Raw genomic sequence first — 20,000 nt, forward strand, 5'->3', positions numbered from 1 at the left:
GAAAGACCCTTTTGAAGAAAACTTGGAACCATTGACTTCCATAGTAAGAAAAACAAATACTATGCAAGTCAATGGTTACAGGTTTCCAACATTCTTCAAAACATCTTTTTTTATTGAACAGAATAAGAAAAATACTTTTGAAGAATAATGAAAAATTTGTAAATATAGACTTGCATTTTATTTCTTTTCCTAATATGGAAGTCAATGATTACATATTTTGACATTCTTCAAAATATCTTGTTTTTTTTTTTTTGTTGAACAGAATAAAGATATTTTGAAGAATACTGAAAACCGGTAACTATTGACTTCCATAGCATTTGTGTTTTCCTATTATTTAAGCCAATTACAGAAGATAGAGAGAGAGAGAGATCCTTTTAAAGAAAACCGGTAACCATTGACTTCCATACTATTAGTTTTTCCTATTATGGAAGTCTATGGTTACAGGTTTCTAACATTCTTCACAAATATCACAGCAGAAAAGATAATATTTTTTGACGAATGCTGAATACCGGGAACCATTGGCTTTCATTGTATTTCTGTTCTCCTACTATGCAAGCCAATGGTTACAGGTTTCCAACATTCTTCAAAATACTTTTTAATTGAACAGAATAAGGAAAATACTTTTGAAGGATGCTGAAAACCTGTAACCATTGACTTGCATAGTATTTCTTTTACCTACAATGGAAGTCAATGGTTACCGGTTTTAACATTTTTCAAAATATCTTCTTTGGTGTTTAACAGAAGAAAAATAGTTTCAAGAATGCTGAAAACCGGTAACCATTGACTTCCATAGGATGTTTTTCCTACTGTGCAAGTCAATGGTTACAGGTTTCCAACATTCATCAAAATATCTTCTTTAGAGTCGAACAGAATAAAGTAAGTCTTAAAGGTTCATAAGAACTTAAGGGAGGGTAAATAGTAAGAAAATGTTCACTTTTGGGTGATCTAACCCTTTAAATCACATAGAAAGAAGACATAAGGACAAGACGACACATGCTAGCGTGCTAATGCTCTTCACGTATGGGTGTGCAGCCGGAGAAGAAGCTGTTTTTGAAGTTGCTCAGGCCTCTCTTGTTCCTGCGGAGGAAGCTGCTGGTGTTGTTCATACCTTCAGAGTCCTCGCTGTCGCTTTCCCTCTCGTTTTCTGCAGGAACAGGCTTTTTCTCCAGCTTCAGGTCCGCCGGCAGCTGCCAGACTTCTCCAATCTCCTGTTCAACACACAGACATGCAAAAAAAAAACATTTATAAGTGGTTTAAGCTCAGTTGTGTGTCAGCAGTGTGAGTATCTCCAGCCTCTAATGGTCAACATGAAGTAATAGTATTTGTTTAGAATCAGACGATCAAATCAGTCTGCAGAAATACTTTGATGACACGTACAAAGGGAGAATGCCAATCAGAGGGGGAAAGCCCCGCCCACTGGTGGCCATCTCTCCATCTCATTAGCATCTCCAGCAGCCCTGAGCAATAATATCCAGCTGCAGGCCCGCAGAACCACACACGTTTTAGGCACACAATCTAGGACACACGATTTAGGCAAACCATATGTGGTAACTAACCAACTCTTTAGCATTATCGCCACCTATTGAATTTCACAAGTATGGTTTAAGTCATTATTATTATTTTATCGTAACGATCATTTTAACATCTCTGCAGTTTCTGAACTCAAATTATGTAAATAAAATTAATTGGTTAAAGACACTTAATATGACTTTATTAATGCGTCCAGCTAAACAAAGAAAACATAACAGACTGTCTGGATTAAGTGTAATGAACTAATTCAGCATCTTAATCTTTTCATACTTTGTTAAAATCACTTTGTTGTAAAATATAAAAAGCAAACAAAAATGTGTCACATTAAAATAAATTAGCATACTATAGTAAATCAGTTTATAACTCTATATATATATATATATATATATATATATATATATATATATATATATATATATAACTATATATAAATATATATATATATATAACTATATTTATTACTACTATATTTATAACTATATATATATATATATATATATATATATATATATATATATATATATATATAAATATATATATATATATATATATATATATATATATAAATATATATATATATATATATATATATATATAAATATATATATATATATATATATATAGTTATAAACTGATTATCTGACTAATTATAAGTTTATATATAAACTACTATCTTTTACCAAACTGTCACAGCTGTTAGTTTTATATATATATATATATATATATATATATATATATATATATATATATATATATTTTTTTTTTTTTTTACTTATTATTTTTTATTAATTATTAATAGTTAATTTGTTCCTATTGCTAAATTTTGATTTAAAAACAATTTATTGCTTACTATTTATTGCTTATTACAATTTATTATTAAAATTTATTGCTTATTACTACAGTATTAAATGTGGGAAATCATTATTTAAAAGGTAATTAGAAGGTTAAGCAAATAAACACTATAAAAATCGCTTGAGTAAAATATGAATATAGTGTTATATATTTGTTACATGTAAAAAGATTTTCATTACATATAATGTATTATTGCCTATATTAACTTGCGATTATTTCCTTCATTATAAATGAATCCATTATATAAATTAAACCGGTCCAATTTAGATGGTTCAGCAAGGCCAGCAAACGAGTATCTGCCATATTAATGACTGATCAGCTATAATGACTGATGAAAACTGTTCAGTCTATTATATTGAATGGCGATCGGAAACAACCCTCCCCATTTCTATCATCTCTATCGCAGTATTTGTGAAATAAAGTAAACACTATTGTTTATTGTGTACAATGTTCATTAACCATATATATCAAAATATATCGATGACGATGTTCAAAAAAACATTATTAACGTTAACATCAGTCGTAACCACATATGGTTTGCCTAGATTGTGTGTGCCAAAACGTGTGTGGTTCTGCGGGCATGAACACACACTCACACTGAAGCACACCTGACCATCACTAACACACACACACTCCTGTTTTACATCTGTCCCTTAACACTATTCAGAACACACCATAATCAATAAAGTCATCTGGGAATAGATGTTAATAAATGCTAAGGCACTCCAGACGGTCATTGTGGGTGTAATACAGACTCTCCTGGTTCACCTTTTTAGTGGGCGGGACGCAGGGCGGAGTGAAGAAAGTGGCGTCTCTGGATCCAACAGCTGTGGGGTCTTCAGGCAGGACAGAGGAGTCTTTAAACACATCAGTGGTTTCGCTCAGATCCTGAGGAGAAGAGGAGAACATCAGAACATCATCCTGTATTAGGCATGAACATGAGGGCAGATCCTGCACTGACCACACTGCTGCGGTTCTCCATGTTTCGACACTTCTCATGGTCACACAGGCAGTTTTCCCCACAGGTCATCTTTCCCTTGCGGCAGCGGCAGAGTTTATTCACACAGCGGCCCCGACACGCACACTGTAGAGGACACACACGCCTTAATGTAGGCTGGTGAAATATCACAACATACAGCTGAACACGTGAAGGAATGGTGTTGGTGTAACTACCTGCGTATCAGATGTACAGGTCACAAGATTTGACTAAATTAATATTCAATATTAATGAAGATTGTGAAAATAAAAGCAATCCCTGTGCCAACACTAGCTCTGAGATCAGTAAGCATTCTTAAAGTAAATTTGCTCTTGGGTTCAGCAATTAGCTTAAAATAAAGGGAAATAGCACATTTCAAGTCAGTGGAGATGTGTCTTAATTATATTAAGTTACGCCAAGTGTACCAAGTTGTAACTAATACAATTTACTTGCAAAAAGCAATGTTCCCACTGCAAAAAAAAAAAAAAAAAAAAAAAGATTTAAATAAATATAGACACAAAATTAAAGATAATCTATTCATTTTTACCTAATGTATTTAGCAGTGTTAGGTAAACTTTACATGATATTGACAAAATAATTGTACTTCACATAAGATAGTAAAAGTTTTGTTTGTGGTTAAAAAAGGAAAAAAAAAACTATACAAAAATACCTTTGTTACTGAATACCTGCCACTTTACTTGAAGTTTGCTTATGCAAATGGTTATCGAGATCTTATAAAGTCAACCTTACGAGTTTTTGTTTTTGTGTAGAATGGTAAAATCCAACTGAATCCTGGGTAAAACAGTAGTGTTATCAGGTGAGCCAATCATCCATGCCCATGCCCAAACTCACGCCATTCAGTTTGGCCTTCTTGGATCCCCTCCGTGTTTTTTCTGCCTTCTCTGGACGCCACTCGTCCTCCTCTTTCTCTGAGTCTGATGGAGACATGAGCTCATCCAGATCTATGGGCTCCTGCTGCCGCGCACGAGCCGTCGAGTGCATCTTAGCTTTGGGCTTGTTTTTGGGTAGAAACACAGCAGTCAGATATATATATAAATATATATATTCACATATACAGTTGAAGTCAGAATGATTCGCCTTCCTGTGATTTTTAAAATTTTTGTCAAATATTTCCAAAATGACGTTAAACAGATTCAGGAATTGTTCACAGTGTTTCCTCTAATATTTGTTCTTCTAGAGAAAGTCTTATTTGTTTTATTTCGGCTAGAATAAAAGCAGTTTTTAATTTTTTAAAAGTCATGTTAAGGTCAATATTATTGGCCCCTTCAGCAATATTAGTGTTGGACTGTCTCCAGAATAAACCACTGTTATACAATGACTTGCCTAATTACCCTAACTTTACCCTAATTACCCTAGTGAAGCCTTTACATGTCACTTTAAGCTGAACACTAGTGTCTTGAAGAATATCTAGTCTAATATTATGTGCTGTCATCATGGAGAAGATAAAAGACATCAGTTATTAGAGATGAGTTATTAAAACTATGTGCAGAAATGTGTTGAATAAATAATTTCACTGTTAAACAGAAATTGGGGAAAAAAAAAAATATAGAGGACTAATAATTCAGGAAGGATAATAATTCTGGCTTCAACTGTATATATCAGATGAAGAATAATGCATTCAACAAATCTACAGCAATAAGGTTTACCTTTGGTGGAATGTACTCGAAAGATGTGTCCGGCGACTCGTTGACCGCAGACAGCACTTTCTTCGCACTGGTCAGCTGCGCCAGATGCAACTTCTGTAAACATCAGAAAGATTAAACTATTTTACAGTTCAGAAACGACAGAAATCTCAATGAAAGCATTTGTGAGTGAAAAGGCTCTGACCTGTTTGTACTGCTCATTCTCCTCCTTCAGCTTCTGGTTCTGATCACTCAGCTCTCGCAGTTTTTCGATTTCCTCTTCCTGTGAGACGAAGCATCGCCAAAATAAGTGTTTATATTTTAGCCTGTTTTCTTCTTGCTGAATGATTGCTCAGTTTATAGCACACATTGTGAACAACTGCACACCTCAGGCCAGAAATTGAGCTTTCCTTATTAACTTTTATGTACTAAACAACAGTGGTCCCCAACCTTTTTATCACCGTGGACAGGTCAATGATTGACAATTTTTCCGCAGCCCTGGGAGTCGCTGTACGTATATTGCTAAGCGTCCATCAGCTGTTTTCTCAGAGGATGACCAGCCGACAAAATAAAAACTGCAGCTCTGATACAAGTTTTATTGATGGAGAAGATGCTGTGCTACTGAAATGTGTAAATTCCATACAAAATGTGAAGCTGCTCAGTCTGTTCTCGTCATGTGATTTGTGGCTCGCAGCATTCTGATGATGTTTTCAACTTGGAGCCCCTGGAATACACAAGCGCTCCCAATATGTGTCAAACTACGCCTCCATTGTAAATAACGAACTTGCACCTGAAAAGATGCGATATGTGAACAGCCACCAACATTTGTGATCTCCATCAGTTGTTCTTCGTGCACAGACATGCTGGATTCACCTGATGTGTTTCTATATTGGTTGCGAATCGATTCCTTGGCAGTTCACGGGTCCTTCACTGGGCCTTTTCCCTTTCGCAAAGAAACTTTCCAAAGACTGTCTGTTTCTTATTCACTTTTTCTAGCTTGCAAGCTGAATTTTGGCACTTAAACAGCTGAGATGCAAGCGAGAGAATACAGTCAATTATCAAAATAAAAGATTGTTCAGACTCGGATAATAAATAAAACTGAAATAATTAATGATTTCTTGTGCTGCCTAGTACCACTTGATCCACAGACTGGTATCGGTCTTTCACGGCCAATCACAGTCATTTATGTTGAGCATGTCAACACAACGGCTAATCAGCAGTGTTTAAGAACCTGCTCAACAGCGCTCAAACGTTAGTGGGAAATTAAATTCCCGTTTTTAATTTCATTCTCAATTGGTACTGAATTCCAGTATCGCATAATCCTGATGATGTATAGGGCAACGCTGCTGGGCAAATTTGGGAAATTATGCCATAAATTGGCAACTAGGTCAGACATGGGCCCACTAATTAGGGTAATGAGTAGGGCCAGACAGAGTCTGCGGACATTTTTTGCAGAGAATTATAGTAAAAATCTGCAGATTTTTGCCGAACTATTTTGGGAGTATCATAACTAAAACCTTAATATGTGAAATAATACATTTAAATTTTTTATTTAATGCAAATCCAATTAGATCCACTTTATTTGGTAAACAAAGCAAGTCTGTAATTTAATATCTCCACTAAAAGACAGAAAATAAACTGTATTGTAAATAAATCAAATGAATATTGTCATATTAGTCAATAATATTACTGTAATTTATTAAAAAACAGAATAAATATCAATTTACACGCATTTACTGAAGTAAATAAACAGAATCAATGATGGGCTAAAGATCTGCCAAAATTTGCAGGATTCTGAGAGTGCAGACTCCGTGTGGGCCCAGTAATGGCTCACAGATACAATATTGTTGCCCATTCTTTCTGGACTTCCTTCCAAACTTCTCCATAAACTCCAACTGGTTCAGAACCATGCAGCTCGTGTCATCTCTAGGACCCCATCTCACGAGCACGTCACACCACTCCTCTATCAGCTTCATTGGCTTCCAGTGAAATATCGAATTGATTTTAAAATATTACTTCTAACTTTCAAGGCACTTCATAATCTCGCTCCTCAATATCTCACTGAACTTCTCCATATCTACACCCCTTCTCGTACCCTTAGGTCAGCTAACAACTTCACTCTGGCACCACCTCGCACTCGACAGATCTTTTAGCTCTATGGCTCCTCGGCTATGGAACTCACTTCCAGTAGATCTTAGGAGCAGTGATAGTCTTCACAATTTTAAATCACGTCTAAAGACCCATCTTTTTAAGCAGGCTTTTACTTAACAATTTTTTATCATGTTTTTATTATGTTCTTTTATATTCGCTATTGCGTTTTAACTTGTTTGGTCAATGATTGTTTTTAGTAATGTTTAAGTTGTTTAGCATGTCTGATGATGCTTACTGTAAGGCGACCTTGGGTGTCCAGAAAGGCGCCATTTATAAATAAAATGAATTATTATTATTATTCTTAATAGTAAAGTAGCCAAGCAACATCGCTTTGCAAAACTGCCTGGCAGCACAACAATGTGCAAGGCATGTGCCGTGGGTTACAGCGATCACTCAGCAGAAGTAAAATTCAGCCTTAAAGCAGTGTGTGTGTGTGTGTGTGTGTGTGTGTGTGTGTGTGATGTATGGAGAACCTGAAACTGAAGTCTCTGCAGCAGCTCCTGCTCACGTTTGGACACCAGCTCCTGCTGCTCCTCTAGCGCCACTGGTTTATTCTGGAGCTGCCCGAGGAGATACAAAACCTGCACAACAACACACAAGAGTCAGAAAACACCATCAGGAACATCCGAGACAAAGAGTGCAGTTAGCAGATCATTTAATTCATCTTCCCATTTAAAACTGTTCACGAGAATGAAACAATAGCCAAGAAGAGCTGTGGTGATAAACTAGTGCCTTCTACATTCAGTAGAGTTTTCCTGAATGCATTGCGATTCTCTTTTGAACAGATTTCAAGCTTCTTTTTTAATCAACCAAGGCTAGAATTGGGATTGGGCCTATACATGTCAGTGTGATGCAGACCTTCTCCTGGTGTCTCTGCTCCATCTCCACCAGGTGACTCTGGTGCTCCATGTCCATGGCCGACATCAGTTTGCGCTCGTCACACAACACCTTCTGCATGTCCAGCAGGTTGGCTTTCTCCTGCTGCAGCTCGCTCTCCTGCTTCGCATTTAATGTCTTGGATGCAACAACCTGAAACAGGCCAAATAGGCATGAGCTGGTATAAGATTCTGACTGTATGATGACCTTGGATAAAAGCATAACAGTATTGTGAATACTGCAATACAATTAGCTCTTTTTAAAGGTCTAGATAAAAAACAACATATTTTCTCCTACTCTGAACACTAGATTTCATTTTAAGACACATTTATAATATTTTGGAGCAAAACATGTCAGACTAAATGAATAAATCATTGCCTTCTGATTTCTTTACAACTTAAAAAGGCATTTTCAGGGTTTTATCAGTCAAATTTAACACACTTTTTAAGACCTTTATGAATGAAATTTCAGATTTACACCAGGCTAAACACTAATGTCCAATTCACAAGGGGCTTCAGCATCAACACTTGACAGGGTGTGTCTGAATATATATATATATATGTATATATATATAAGGGATGTTCATTTAGGTTCATTTTGCAAACCGCCAACCGCCGCTTATTAATCGGTTATTAACGGTTAACTGGTCAGATTACTATTAATTTTATATTAAACAAATTGACGTGTCTATTTTGTGTCTGACACATTAAATATTGCATTTTAAAATACAGATTTATTTTAACATGCTAGCATAACAACAACAGAGCATTTTCAAATAAACTTTTCAGCCAAACTAAAAATATATAAAATAATATTTTTAATCGTTTAACTGATAGCATTGATCGGTTACAAACGCATCCTTTCGGTTCGGTTAACGGTTAATCGATTATTTTGAGCATCCCTAATATATATATATATATATATATATATATATATATATATATATATATATATATTTGTGTGTGTATAAAACTGTAAATAAACGTAAATGCCCAGGTATCATTAGTATAAGATATTAGTGGAGTTATTAAGCTTCACCTCCGCCATGAGGATCTTCAGGGCGCTCTTGGCCTCTATGAGGGTTGTGATTGAATCCCAGCGCTGCTTCATCCGGCCCTCATTATCCGCATCCAGAACTTTCTGCTGGAGATCTGCGATCTGAGCGCTCCTGAAACAGTGCAAAGACGATCATTTATACTGGACAGAGTCGAACATAAACCTTTACATTACATATTAAACCTGCAGTATTGATCTCTAGTGGCGTTTTTACTTTCCAAAAGCAAATGCAATAATTATCAATTGCATCAATCCTGTCTTTTAGATCGAATATTTATGGTAAACAACAGCACAATCAATAAATAAAGTATCCTAATATTTTACTGTTGCAAATAAAATGTCATCAAAAACCGGGGTAAAACATCAGCAGGGGTGTTATATCAACAAATTGCTGATTATTGCTCTTAATATTATAAAAAGGATTGAGCAATTCCAGCGTTATGGATGTGACATTTGCAGTAAAACTTAAATTCACAAAGAATATAGATGTTAACAATATATTGAAATATATGTATTGTATATCTTAAACATGCATTACAGATGTGACCAAAAAGAAATAATACTAAAAGGATAATAGCTGAAACATTTAAGATGAATTATTTTAATTTACAATTTTTTGTATTTGAGAGTATTAAGCTTCATTATGGATGTGCACTTGAGGTTTTGAAAGTGTAGTGCTGACCTGAGGGCCATCTCTGTGTCCAGACTCTCCACTTGTTTACTGATGGACGCCTCCAGCTCACACTTACCCTCCAACTCAGAAATGGTCAGGGTGCGACGCTGAAGAGGAAAAACAACAATCAAATAAAAAACAAATGCGTTAAACTCTCACTGACGAGTATTTCTAGGAATTTAATACAATTCAGAACACTATAAAATAAATAAATCACAAATAAATTGAAGAAAAGGCAGTGTTTAAGTCCACTACATAATGTATAAGGGCTATTAAAGGGGCAGTTCTGCATGGTCTTAAATTCTCTCTCTCTCTCACCCGGACTTTAGACACCGGTTTCTCTCCCGCCTCCATCTGCTGGCGAAGCTGTGAGATCTCCTCCGCCAGCATCTTCCTGTCCTCAAGCAGGTCCTGTAGGTGCCGCCGGGCCTCCTCTGTGCTCACCAGCACCTCGATCTCATTCAGCAGCCAGTTCTGAACCAATCCGACAGACCACAATTACAATAAAGATGCATATGCAGTTCAAGCCAAAAATTATTCACCCTCCTGTGAGTTTGTGTTTTCTTTTTCCAATATTTCCCACATGGTGTTGGACAGATGCAGGATTTTTTTTTTACAGTATTTCCTACAACATTTGTTCTGGAGAAAGTCTTATTTTATTTCGGATAAAATGATGGATAAAAGCAGTTTTTAATTGTTTTAAACCCATTTTAAGGTCAATATTATTAGCCCCCTTAATTAATATTAGTGTTGGATTGTCTCCAGAATAAACCACTGTTATACAATGACTTGCCTAATTACCCTAACTTTACCCTAATTACCCTAGTAAATCCTTTAAATGCCACTTTAAGCTGAACACTAGTGTCTTGAAGAATATCTAGTCTAATATTATGTGCTGTCATCATGACAAAGAGAAAATAAATCAGTTATTAGAAATGAGTTATTAAAACTATTATGATTAGAAATTTTAGGCTAAAATCCAGGAGGGCTAATAATTCTGACTTCAACTGTATTCCCACAGAATCAAGTGGCTTGATTTTTTTAAGGGAGGAGCCGCTTTATGCCCCGCCTTCTCTTGGGGGTTTCAGTTGAGATTACATGAAACATCTAATAAAATGCACATTTAAAAGCACGTCACAAGACCTTTAAATTAATTAACCAACATTTCTTTACCAAGTCATAATAAGAATTAAAACTGCTTTCCCTAACTGCTTTTACCTAAAACTTATTTTGTTTTTCTGTTTGAGCTCATACCTTGACTCTGTTAGTAACACTCTCTGCTCCTCGGTTCTGGACGTCTTTGCGTTTCTCTGCAACTTCACTCCTCTTCTGAAGAGCATCTTTCAGACGCTTGTTAGCAGCAGCAGCCTGTGGACGGACATTGGGCAGTTTCACCAACTATAGCCATGTTTCAATCCAAATAAATCATTTGTGAATACAGCAGCGTTTCCATCCAATGAGAAACAGAAGAGAACAAACTCTTCAGTTCCAGCTGCACAGTCAGAAATATTGCTGAGAGAAGTGGAGTTTGCTGCACTGTTAGGATTTTCCACTGTGTTGTTTGTTCTCCTCTTAAAAAAAAAAAAAAAAAAAAAAAAAAGTTGCACCTCAGAAGATGAAACGCAATGAACGTGGTGGATTTCGGAGGCGAGAGACGCTTTTTGGGAGCAGCAGACAGATGCTCAAGACAGTTCTGGAGAAGAATAACAATACTGAAGCACTGTGATGATGGACTGATGGCTGAGGCGTTTGGCTGACGCTAGTTTATCCAGGGACAGTTCACCAAAAAATTGAAATTGTCATCATTTACTCTCCCTTGTTCCAAACCTGTTTGAGTCTCTTTCTTCGGTTGAACACAAATGAAGATATTTTGAAGAATGCTGGAAACCATCAATTTCATGTGTTTTTTCTACTATGGTTAAATGCGGTCTTCAACATATCTTCCTCTGTGTTCAACAGAAGACTCATAAAAGCTATAAGTAATTTGAAGGTAAGAGAATAGTGAGTTTTTTTTTTTTTTAATTTTGGGGTGAACCATCCCTTTAATGCTAACCCATTGCTACCATATTTAGTAGGGGTGTCAAAATTAATTGTTTCTTCGGTGCACCGCGATGCAGACGCGGACAATTCGGTATCGGTTCAGTAATAATCATAACCGGTTATTATGTCGTGACGTCATTTATCTCCTATGCGCTCTGTCGCGAGGGAGGTGAGCGCCGTTATTTACAACACTCAGCCAACTCAGGGCCGGCCCGTGGCATAGGCACCATAGGCAAATGCTTAGGGCGCTGTATATCCAGTGGGGCGCCAGAAATGAGCGCGGTTCAGTTGGTTTTGTTTTCGATTTTCCTGACACACATTCAGTTATAGACGGCAATAACTCAAAAAACTCTTACCCTAAAAAGATCTAAAGTGTGTTTCCTACAGAAAGACAAAGCTGGTTATGTTTCACAGCTGTCTTTCTTTTTTAGCTCGACATTACGAGCACTGCTCCGTTTAAGCCCTCGCAGTCTACGTTTACTTTAGCCGGCAGAGCTCTCGCTGAGAGGAGCTCTCAGTAAGGGACCGTCGGAAAAGTGCTTATTTTTTTTGTTTTTCTGCTCCGCTCAGCGCGAGCTCTCCCTGTTGCAAGGGCTTAAGTGTGTTTGTTTGTGTGTGTGTGTGTGTGTGTTTGTTTGTTTGATGCTGTCTATGTTTGTGAATGTGAGACAGTGTGTTGCTGTGTGTCTGTGTGTTTATACAGACAGCTTGTTATAGCCTCCCCCCTAAAATATAACACTGTATATGGAAAGCATCGTCATTGCACCGTGATGCACCGAGATATCGAATTGAACCGAATCGATGGCATGATAATCGTAACCGAACCGAACCGTGAGACCAGTATAGGTTCTGACCTCTAATATTTAGCATCACATCTTCTGTTCAAACTAAATCACATCACTTTACTGATGCGCACACTAGAGTTTATTCACTAAATGCGTTTCAATCAGTTTATGCACAATTTCTCTTACTAAATAAGTTAATTCAACTCAGTCGCGTGCATGTGTTTATTGTATACATTTTCAACATTACTGCACATCTTGGCATTTCCCAATTTTTTAATGCAATACTTCAAAAAGTGCATAAACATAAGTGAATGGAAACTGCTATTGTCCTGTCATTGAGCAGGGAGAAGTGTAAGACAAAGAAAAGAGCCGGTGTAAATGACCGCAGTTCAGCTTTTGATGAAAGTGCTTACCTCTTCTGTCTTGCGGCGAAGCACGCTGGCCTGTTTCTGGAAGTCTCGCTCCAGTTTCAGCATCTCATACTGGCGTTTACGATCCTGAAACAAGCCAAAATAAACATTGAAACTCTTGCAGAATAATATTAAATTAACACTACACTGTTTTTAGGAAACACTGATTTTACAGCTCATCCAGTGTCAAACAGTTGAGTTTTACCATTTCTGCTTTGTGGGAGGAACACTATTAGCTTAGCACAGTTTATTATTCACAATTTTATATAAAAAATAATAATTTGTATTTTTTATAATAATAAAAATAATACAAAAATATTGCATTTATAATTTTAATTTATGTTATTATATTTTTGATGTATAATTTAGCTATTTAAAGCTCGACACTTCTGTAGATACATCATGTAATGTACTAGGTACAAGTTTTTATTTTACTACACTCATTCTGCTGTAATACTCAACAGTGCAATAATTCAACAATGCAATAATATTATGTAGATTCTAACTGGTGACGCCCACTGGTTGTGAACGCTAGGCTTTTTAATATTGTTGATGTTATGGTTGTTTATTTGTGGGTTTTTTTTTAAATATTGTTTGCAGTTTGAATTTGTATTTTTATGCCCTTAACATCTGGCAAAATAACCACCAAAGAAAACTAGCCTTTGGGCTAATTTGGGTACATTTACAATCTTAGGGGATGTTGATCATGGGGAGTGGAGTACATGAGTCTGATTCCAGTGACGCTCCAGGGACAGACGAGTCTTCGCTGAGGCCAGCTTCCAGCCTCCACCGTGGTGACTGAAGCTCTGCACAAGACTATTGGTCAGCGAGAAATTAAAATGGTCGTACCCAACGGAGTCTGGTTCTCTCAAGGTTTTTTTCTTCACTCTACCAGGTGAAGTTTTTTTCCCCTCTCCGCTGTCGCCACTGGCTCGCATGGTTCAGGATTGGTAGAGCTACACATCGATGAATTTGCTCTTCAGTGTTTGAACTCTCAGTAATGATTAAATCACACTGAACTGAGCTAAACTGAACTGAACTTAAACACTAAAAACTGAACCACACTGTTCCAGTTACTATGACCATTTATGTGAAGCTGCTTTGACACAATCTACATTGTAAAAGCGCTGTACAAATAAAGCTGAATTGAATTGATTGATGTACACTGTCCCTTGTTGTGAATGAATAAAGTACAGGGCTTGAAGTTAAGAGCTTAAGTTCAGGTGCTGCGTAATATCATTGAAAACACATTAAACTAATGTACTTCTGTCATTATGAATATGAGCAGTGTCCTCCGAGTGAAACTTCTTGATGTAAATCCCAACATTTGGTTAACAGATCTCATGTCTCTGAAGTATTCGATTACTTTAGCTCGACTGAGAAATTATATAAGGCTACCTTCTTTATTTTGTTTGGTTCAAATGTACCAGAGTTTGTTTGTCTTTGGGTCTTTGACCTTTTTAGTTTGTGATTGAGTTTAGAGGTAAATTAGCTCTTATGTTGTACTGTACTATTTGACAGAGAGTAAACTCTCTGAATTGTATCCATCTTTTTTATCCTCTTATTATTATTGATTTTCTTTCTCATTAACTCATTTAGTTTTTCATTATTACGCTTAGTTCATCACATACTTTATTATAGTTTTGTTTATTGTTTCTCTCTAACAGTGATTTTAAAGATTTCTCAGTGTAACCTCATTCCTCTGCTTAACTTAAAACAGGAAAAATGCAGACAGTCTTTCCTTTGTGTTGTTCTTTTTTTTTTATCTTAAATATCTGCATTTTTAAGCATATACATACATACATACATACATACATACATACATACATACATACATACATACATACATACATACATACATACATACATACATACATACATACATACATACATACATACATACATACATACATATATACATATATACATACATACATACATACATGCATACATGCATACATACATACATACATATATACATACATACATATATACATACATACATATATACATACATACATACATACATACATACATACATACATACATACATACATATATACATACATACATATATACATACATACATATATATATACATACATACATACATACATATATACATACATACATATATACATACATACATACATATATACATACATACATACATACATACATACATATACATAAATACATACATATATATATATATATATATATATATATATATATATATATATATATATATATATATATATATATATATATATATATATATATATATATATATATATATACATAAATACATACATAAATACATACATACATACATACATACATACATACATATATACATACATATACATATATATACACACACACACACACACACACACACACACACACGTTGTTCAGTATAACGAAACAGAGGTGCCAGAGTTGAAAGACAGACTGTGAAGACATTTTAATCGTCATATCGCACGCCCCTAATTGACACTCACTTTCTCTTTGAGCTGCAGGACTTCTTTATCTTTTTTCTGTTTCCACAAGCGAAATTTCTCCGAGTCGTCCTTCATCTGCCTCATGAGCTGCACACGCTGAGACTTCATGGCCTGCAAACGTCAAACAAGATGCGAGACCACAATCAGGCTTAATGCCAGAGCAATTGGTGGTTCATTCCACCGTGGCAACCCCTAATAAATCAGAGATTAACCCAAAGAATGATGAGTGAGTGTGTTATAAATGTCGAGCTAAAAGCTTTGCAAAGTGTAAACTAGTGTTATCACCATACTGGAATTCGGTACCAGTTGGTACTGATATTTTAGAAACATCCACTTTCCCTTAACATTTGAGCGTGTCCTTAAACAGCGCTGACTTGCAATAATATTCACCAGTGCTCAACAGAAATGACTCTGATTGGCCGTGAAGGTCATCAGTTCACTGAACTCACAGAGTGTAAACACAGATACAGTGACAATGGAGCGTTTTAAAGTCACGTAGATCAGCTGGTCTGTTTATAAGCTGACATACGAGTGATCCGCTGATGAATCGACTGATCTACACAGCTTTACACCGATCCAGTGTCCCTGTATCTGTGTTTACACTCAGTAAACAGCGGTGAGTTCAGTGAACTGATGACCTTCACGGCCAATCACAGTCATTTCTGTTGAGCACATGAACATAATGGCAAATCAGAGCCGTCTAGGAACGTGCTCAACAGCGCTCAAATGTCCCCGGGAAATGGATGTTTTTAAAATTCCAGTATCGTCACAACACCAGTGTAAACATCTGTCGATTAGTCTGAAAACCACTTCCAAACCTGGATTTGACATCACAATAAAGATTCTGATTCAAGACGCACCTAGTCCCTACCTAACGGATTAAACATATGAGGTTGTCGTGAAGCCAAACCTGAATCTCCTGGTTGAGTTTGGCCACATTGCGCACGGACGACTCCTTGAGCTTCAGCAGCTTGGACTGATCCTGCAGTTTCTTCTTTAGCTCCGTCATTTGTCCTTCAAGCTCCTGAAGCCTCTTCCTGCGCTGCTCGCTCAGTCTAGAGGGTGGAGGTCATTGCAAAGTGAATTAGGGCTCATATGAGCATCGATATGATGTGTACATCTGCAATAGTCACAGGATATGCAGTGTTGAGTTGTGTTTATAGATGAACAGAAAGCACAGGTCAAGACACGTGAGATTTGCGGAGAGACTGCAGAATTTAACCACAATAGAGTGACAGTTCATTATCTGTGTGTGTTTTAAGGCCTGTGACTGTGTGAGCATTTTATTAGCATTCAAAGCATTTAGGTAGAGCAGAAATAAGTTTAATAAAGATTAATTTGATTGAATTATATGATGAACACTATTTTACATTTGACTAATCAATTTCTGTGACTGAATACTCTTACACTCTCCAAAAACACAAAGCAGTTTATTTCACTTTAATATTTGCTCCATTGGGTTTATGACTGTAGTTTGTTTATAATATGTATATAATAAATTACTTATATATTTGTATTTCACTGCCCTACAAAATCAGCCCAACCAAAGCAACGACTTCGCAAAAAGAATCTTATTGTATTTATTTATAATAAATTATTTATAAAACACAACGAAATATTTTTCCAATATCGTGCAGCCCTAAAGTGAATGGTTACTATAATTAAATGACTTATTCACAGAAAAAGTATGGAATAATTTAATTACACTTTCCATGTAAATCTCATCTTAAATACTGCAAATGAATTCATCATTTCTGTATCAGTCCAGATAAGCAGTGCACCTCCTACATATATTTTGTAGAATAATTGAAGCGTTCAGATGCGAAAGCCTCTAAATTCATCAGACCGTCTTTTATAATGGTCTTTATAAAAGGTTTTATTATGACCATTTTACAAGTTTCAAGACAACTAACCAATATTCAAGTATACAGATATTTATTTTCCATGACTTTTCCAAAACCTTTTGGGTTTTTCCAAAACTTTTCCAGGCCTTACAAAATGCCATGTCAAATCTCCAAGACTTTTGCAGGTTTTTCATGACTGTATGAACCCTGGGAAATGAAGCTATTGCGCAGCATTAAAACTGTCAGTAAAGTTTGAAGAGAGACAGATATGCATTTACTTGGCCTGATTGGTGTCCTTCTTGGCGGACTGCAGAGTCTGGACAAGATCCTCTTTCTCCTTCTGCAGAGAGCCGACCGCAGCCTGCAGACTTTGAATGCTCTCCTAAAAAAAAAAAAAAAAAAAAAAAGAGAAAAAATCCCAACTCAACACACCTTTGGTGCAGTCATGGGCTGGTATAAGATTCCGACTGTATAATAACCTTGCATAAAAATATCACAGCATTGTCAGCGCCAATAGCCTTGTGGTTAGTGCGCCGATACATGGCACCGAGGTGTTCACGACGGCCCGAGTTCGATTAACGGCTCTAGGTCCTTTGCCAACACTTTTACTATCTCTGCTCCCTATACTTTCCTGTGTCTAAATCTCCACTGTCCTATCCCAATAACGGTGAAAACCCCTAAATATAATTATAAAAATAAAAAAGTATCACAGTGTTGTGATTACTGCTCTAAAATCTGTTCTGTTTAAATGTCTGGCTAAAAATAACTATATCTTTTCCCCCGCATTGACCACAATAGATTATTTTCTGACTCATTTAAAATATTTTGGAACAGCAAACATAATGATCCATGTTAAAGTGATCTTTTCTTTGCAGCGTACTTCAATATCATGACAAAAGCTTAAAAAAGTAATCACAAGGCCTGTCACAATAATCAATATATAGAGTTATCGCACATCACATGGACATGACCTTAATCGTTTTTGGTGATGCGATATACAGTATATCGCCCATGCATTAAAACCAATTCTAGCAACATTTCAGCTACCTCCTATTGGAGGTGTCAGTATAGTTAAAAACACAGTAGTATATTTCATCATGTGGGTGTTTGACGACTAAAATAGATCTGGTAGCAGATTTCACAGCCTCTGTTACTCTTTACCTTGCACTTTTCTGTTAACATTTATTATTATTTATTTAGGATATGCGTTCACATTCTGACTCCAATGCCTCATTATTAAACTGTTAAAAGGACTAACTAAATGAAATAATCTCAAGAATAAAATATGATGTGTTCTTTGGAGGAGTGTACTTGCTTTGTGATGATATTATATTGGCAATCTGGCGTTATACAATAAACGGAATAAAATGGTCTTAAAATGACAAAAAAAAAAAAAAAAAAAAAAAAAAAAAAAAAAAGCGTTTATCGCAATATATTTTGCTGCAAAATATTGTACTACAAAAAAATAGATATCTTGACAGGCCTAATAATCACAACAAGAAAATCTAACAATAGTAGTATAAGCCTGATAACTGAGAATTGTACCCTTTCATATGTGATCATGTTTCTTACTTCATTTACAAATCACAGGGTAAATGTTTGATTAAAAAAAAAAAAAAGGTAGACAAAATAAAATATAAAATACTTAAAAAAAAATGATTACAGATTTGTTAAACAAATGTAAAAAAAAAAAAAAAAAAAAAAAAGTAAACATTTTATTTATTGCAACTCTCACAATGCTCTAGAGCAGGGGTGTCCACACTTGGTCCTGGAGAGTTTAGCTCCAACCCTAATCAAACACATCTGAACCAGCTAATCAAGCTCTTACTAGGTAAACTAGAATCTTCCAGGCAGGTGTGTTGAAGCAAGTTGGAGCTAAAGTCAGCAGGACACCGGCCCTCCAGGACCGACTTTGGACACCCCTGCTCTAGATGGACACTTACCTGGTACTGTGTTTGCATGGGCTCCAGATGGCTGTCATTCTGACACATCTTCTTGACAAAAGCCTCTTTCAGGGCCAACACTTTATTGAGCTCAATCAGCTCTTTGGACATCTGAGCTTGCCGCAGTGCATGCTGGGCCGTGTATGCTTCAGGAGAGTCTTTGGCTTCAGGAACAGCACCGTCCTGTCCTGGACAGATGTCCTAAAATTAGATAAATTGGGATGAAAATAATAAGACATGACAAATCTATCTTCAAAAGTTGTAAATAAGAACAAATTATTAGAAAAAACAGGTTTAAATCTTTATAATAATGTATAGTTTTTGTTTTTTGCTTTAATATTTCTTGGGTCTTTTAATCAGGATCTATTATGACCCTTTGTATAAGATGTAAAATGCATCTTTGCTGTTTCTTGTGTGTGTGTGTGTGTGTGTGTGTGTGTGTGTGTGTGTGTGTTGGAGTTGAAAACAGCACACAGATAATGTTCTCCAACTCTCTGAAACTGACCCTTTCAGGCTTTGATCTTAATTGTGGTGTTTCAGTGACTGTCGCTTTAAATGCAAATGAGATTGTGCTCCTTTCAGAAGAGGGCGGAGCTACAGACGGCTGTGTGTCATCATAGTGACAGATGTAAGCCAGCAGTGTGTGTGTTGTCAGTGTTGTTCAGGTGTGCATGTGTGCTTCAGTGCGAGTGTGTTCTTGATGCTTCTGTCAGTCTG

The 20,000-nt window shown here is 36.1% G+C and overlaps 1 protein-coding gene across 4 annotated transcripts in view; it reads right to left on the reverse strand.

Annotated features, from left to right (window-relative positions):
* kif4 (kinesin family member 4) overlaps nt 1-20,000 on the reverse strand; it is a 35,353-nt gene that overhangs the window by 562 nt on the left and 14,791 nt on the right. Inside the window, exons 15-32 of one of the 4 annotated variants that reach the window (XR_015519521.1) lie at nt 19,284-19,484; nt 17,619-17,722; nt 16,407-16,551; nt 15,497-15,607; nt 12,996-13,079; nt 11,012-11,125; nt 10,076-10,231; nt 9,767-9,864; nt 9,067-9,196; nt 8,011-8,181; nt 7,626-7,733; nt 5,207-5,284; nt 5,026-5,118; nt 4,211-4,372; nt 3,344-3,466; nt 3,151-3,270; nt 838-1,208; nt 61-654 (exon numbers count right to left, since the gene is read on the reverse strand). Coding sequence is in view for 1 of the 4 variants with exons in the window: in NM_200823.1 (NP_957117.1) it covers nt 1,005-1,208; nt 3,151-3,270; nt 3,344-3,466; nt 4,211-4,372; nt 5,026-5,118; nt 5,207-5,284; nt 7,626-7,733; nt 8,011-8,181; nt 9,067-9,196; nt 9,767-9,864; nt 10,076-10,231; nt 11,012-11,125; nt 12,996-13,079; nt 15,497-15,607; nt 16,407-16,551; nt 17,619-17,722; nt 19,284-19,484 (2,202 nt within the window). In the remaining 3 variants the exon portion in view is untranslated. 4 annotated transcript variants of the gene reach the window in all.

The sequence above is a fragment of the Danio rerio genome, chromosome 21 (assembly GCF_052040795.2).
Source record: "Danio rerio strain M-AB ecotype USA chromosome 21, GRCz13ab, whole genome shotgun sequence".
Lineage (NCBI taxonomy): Eukaryota > Metazoa > Chordata > Actinopteri > Cypriniformes > Danionidae > Danio > Danio rerio.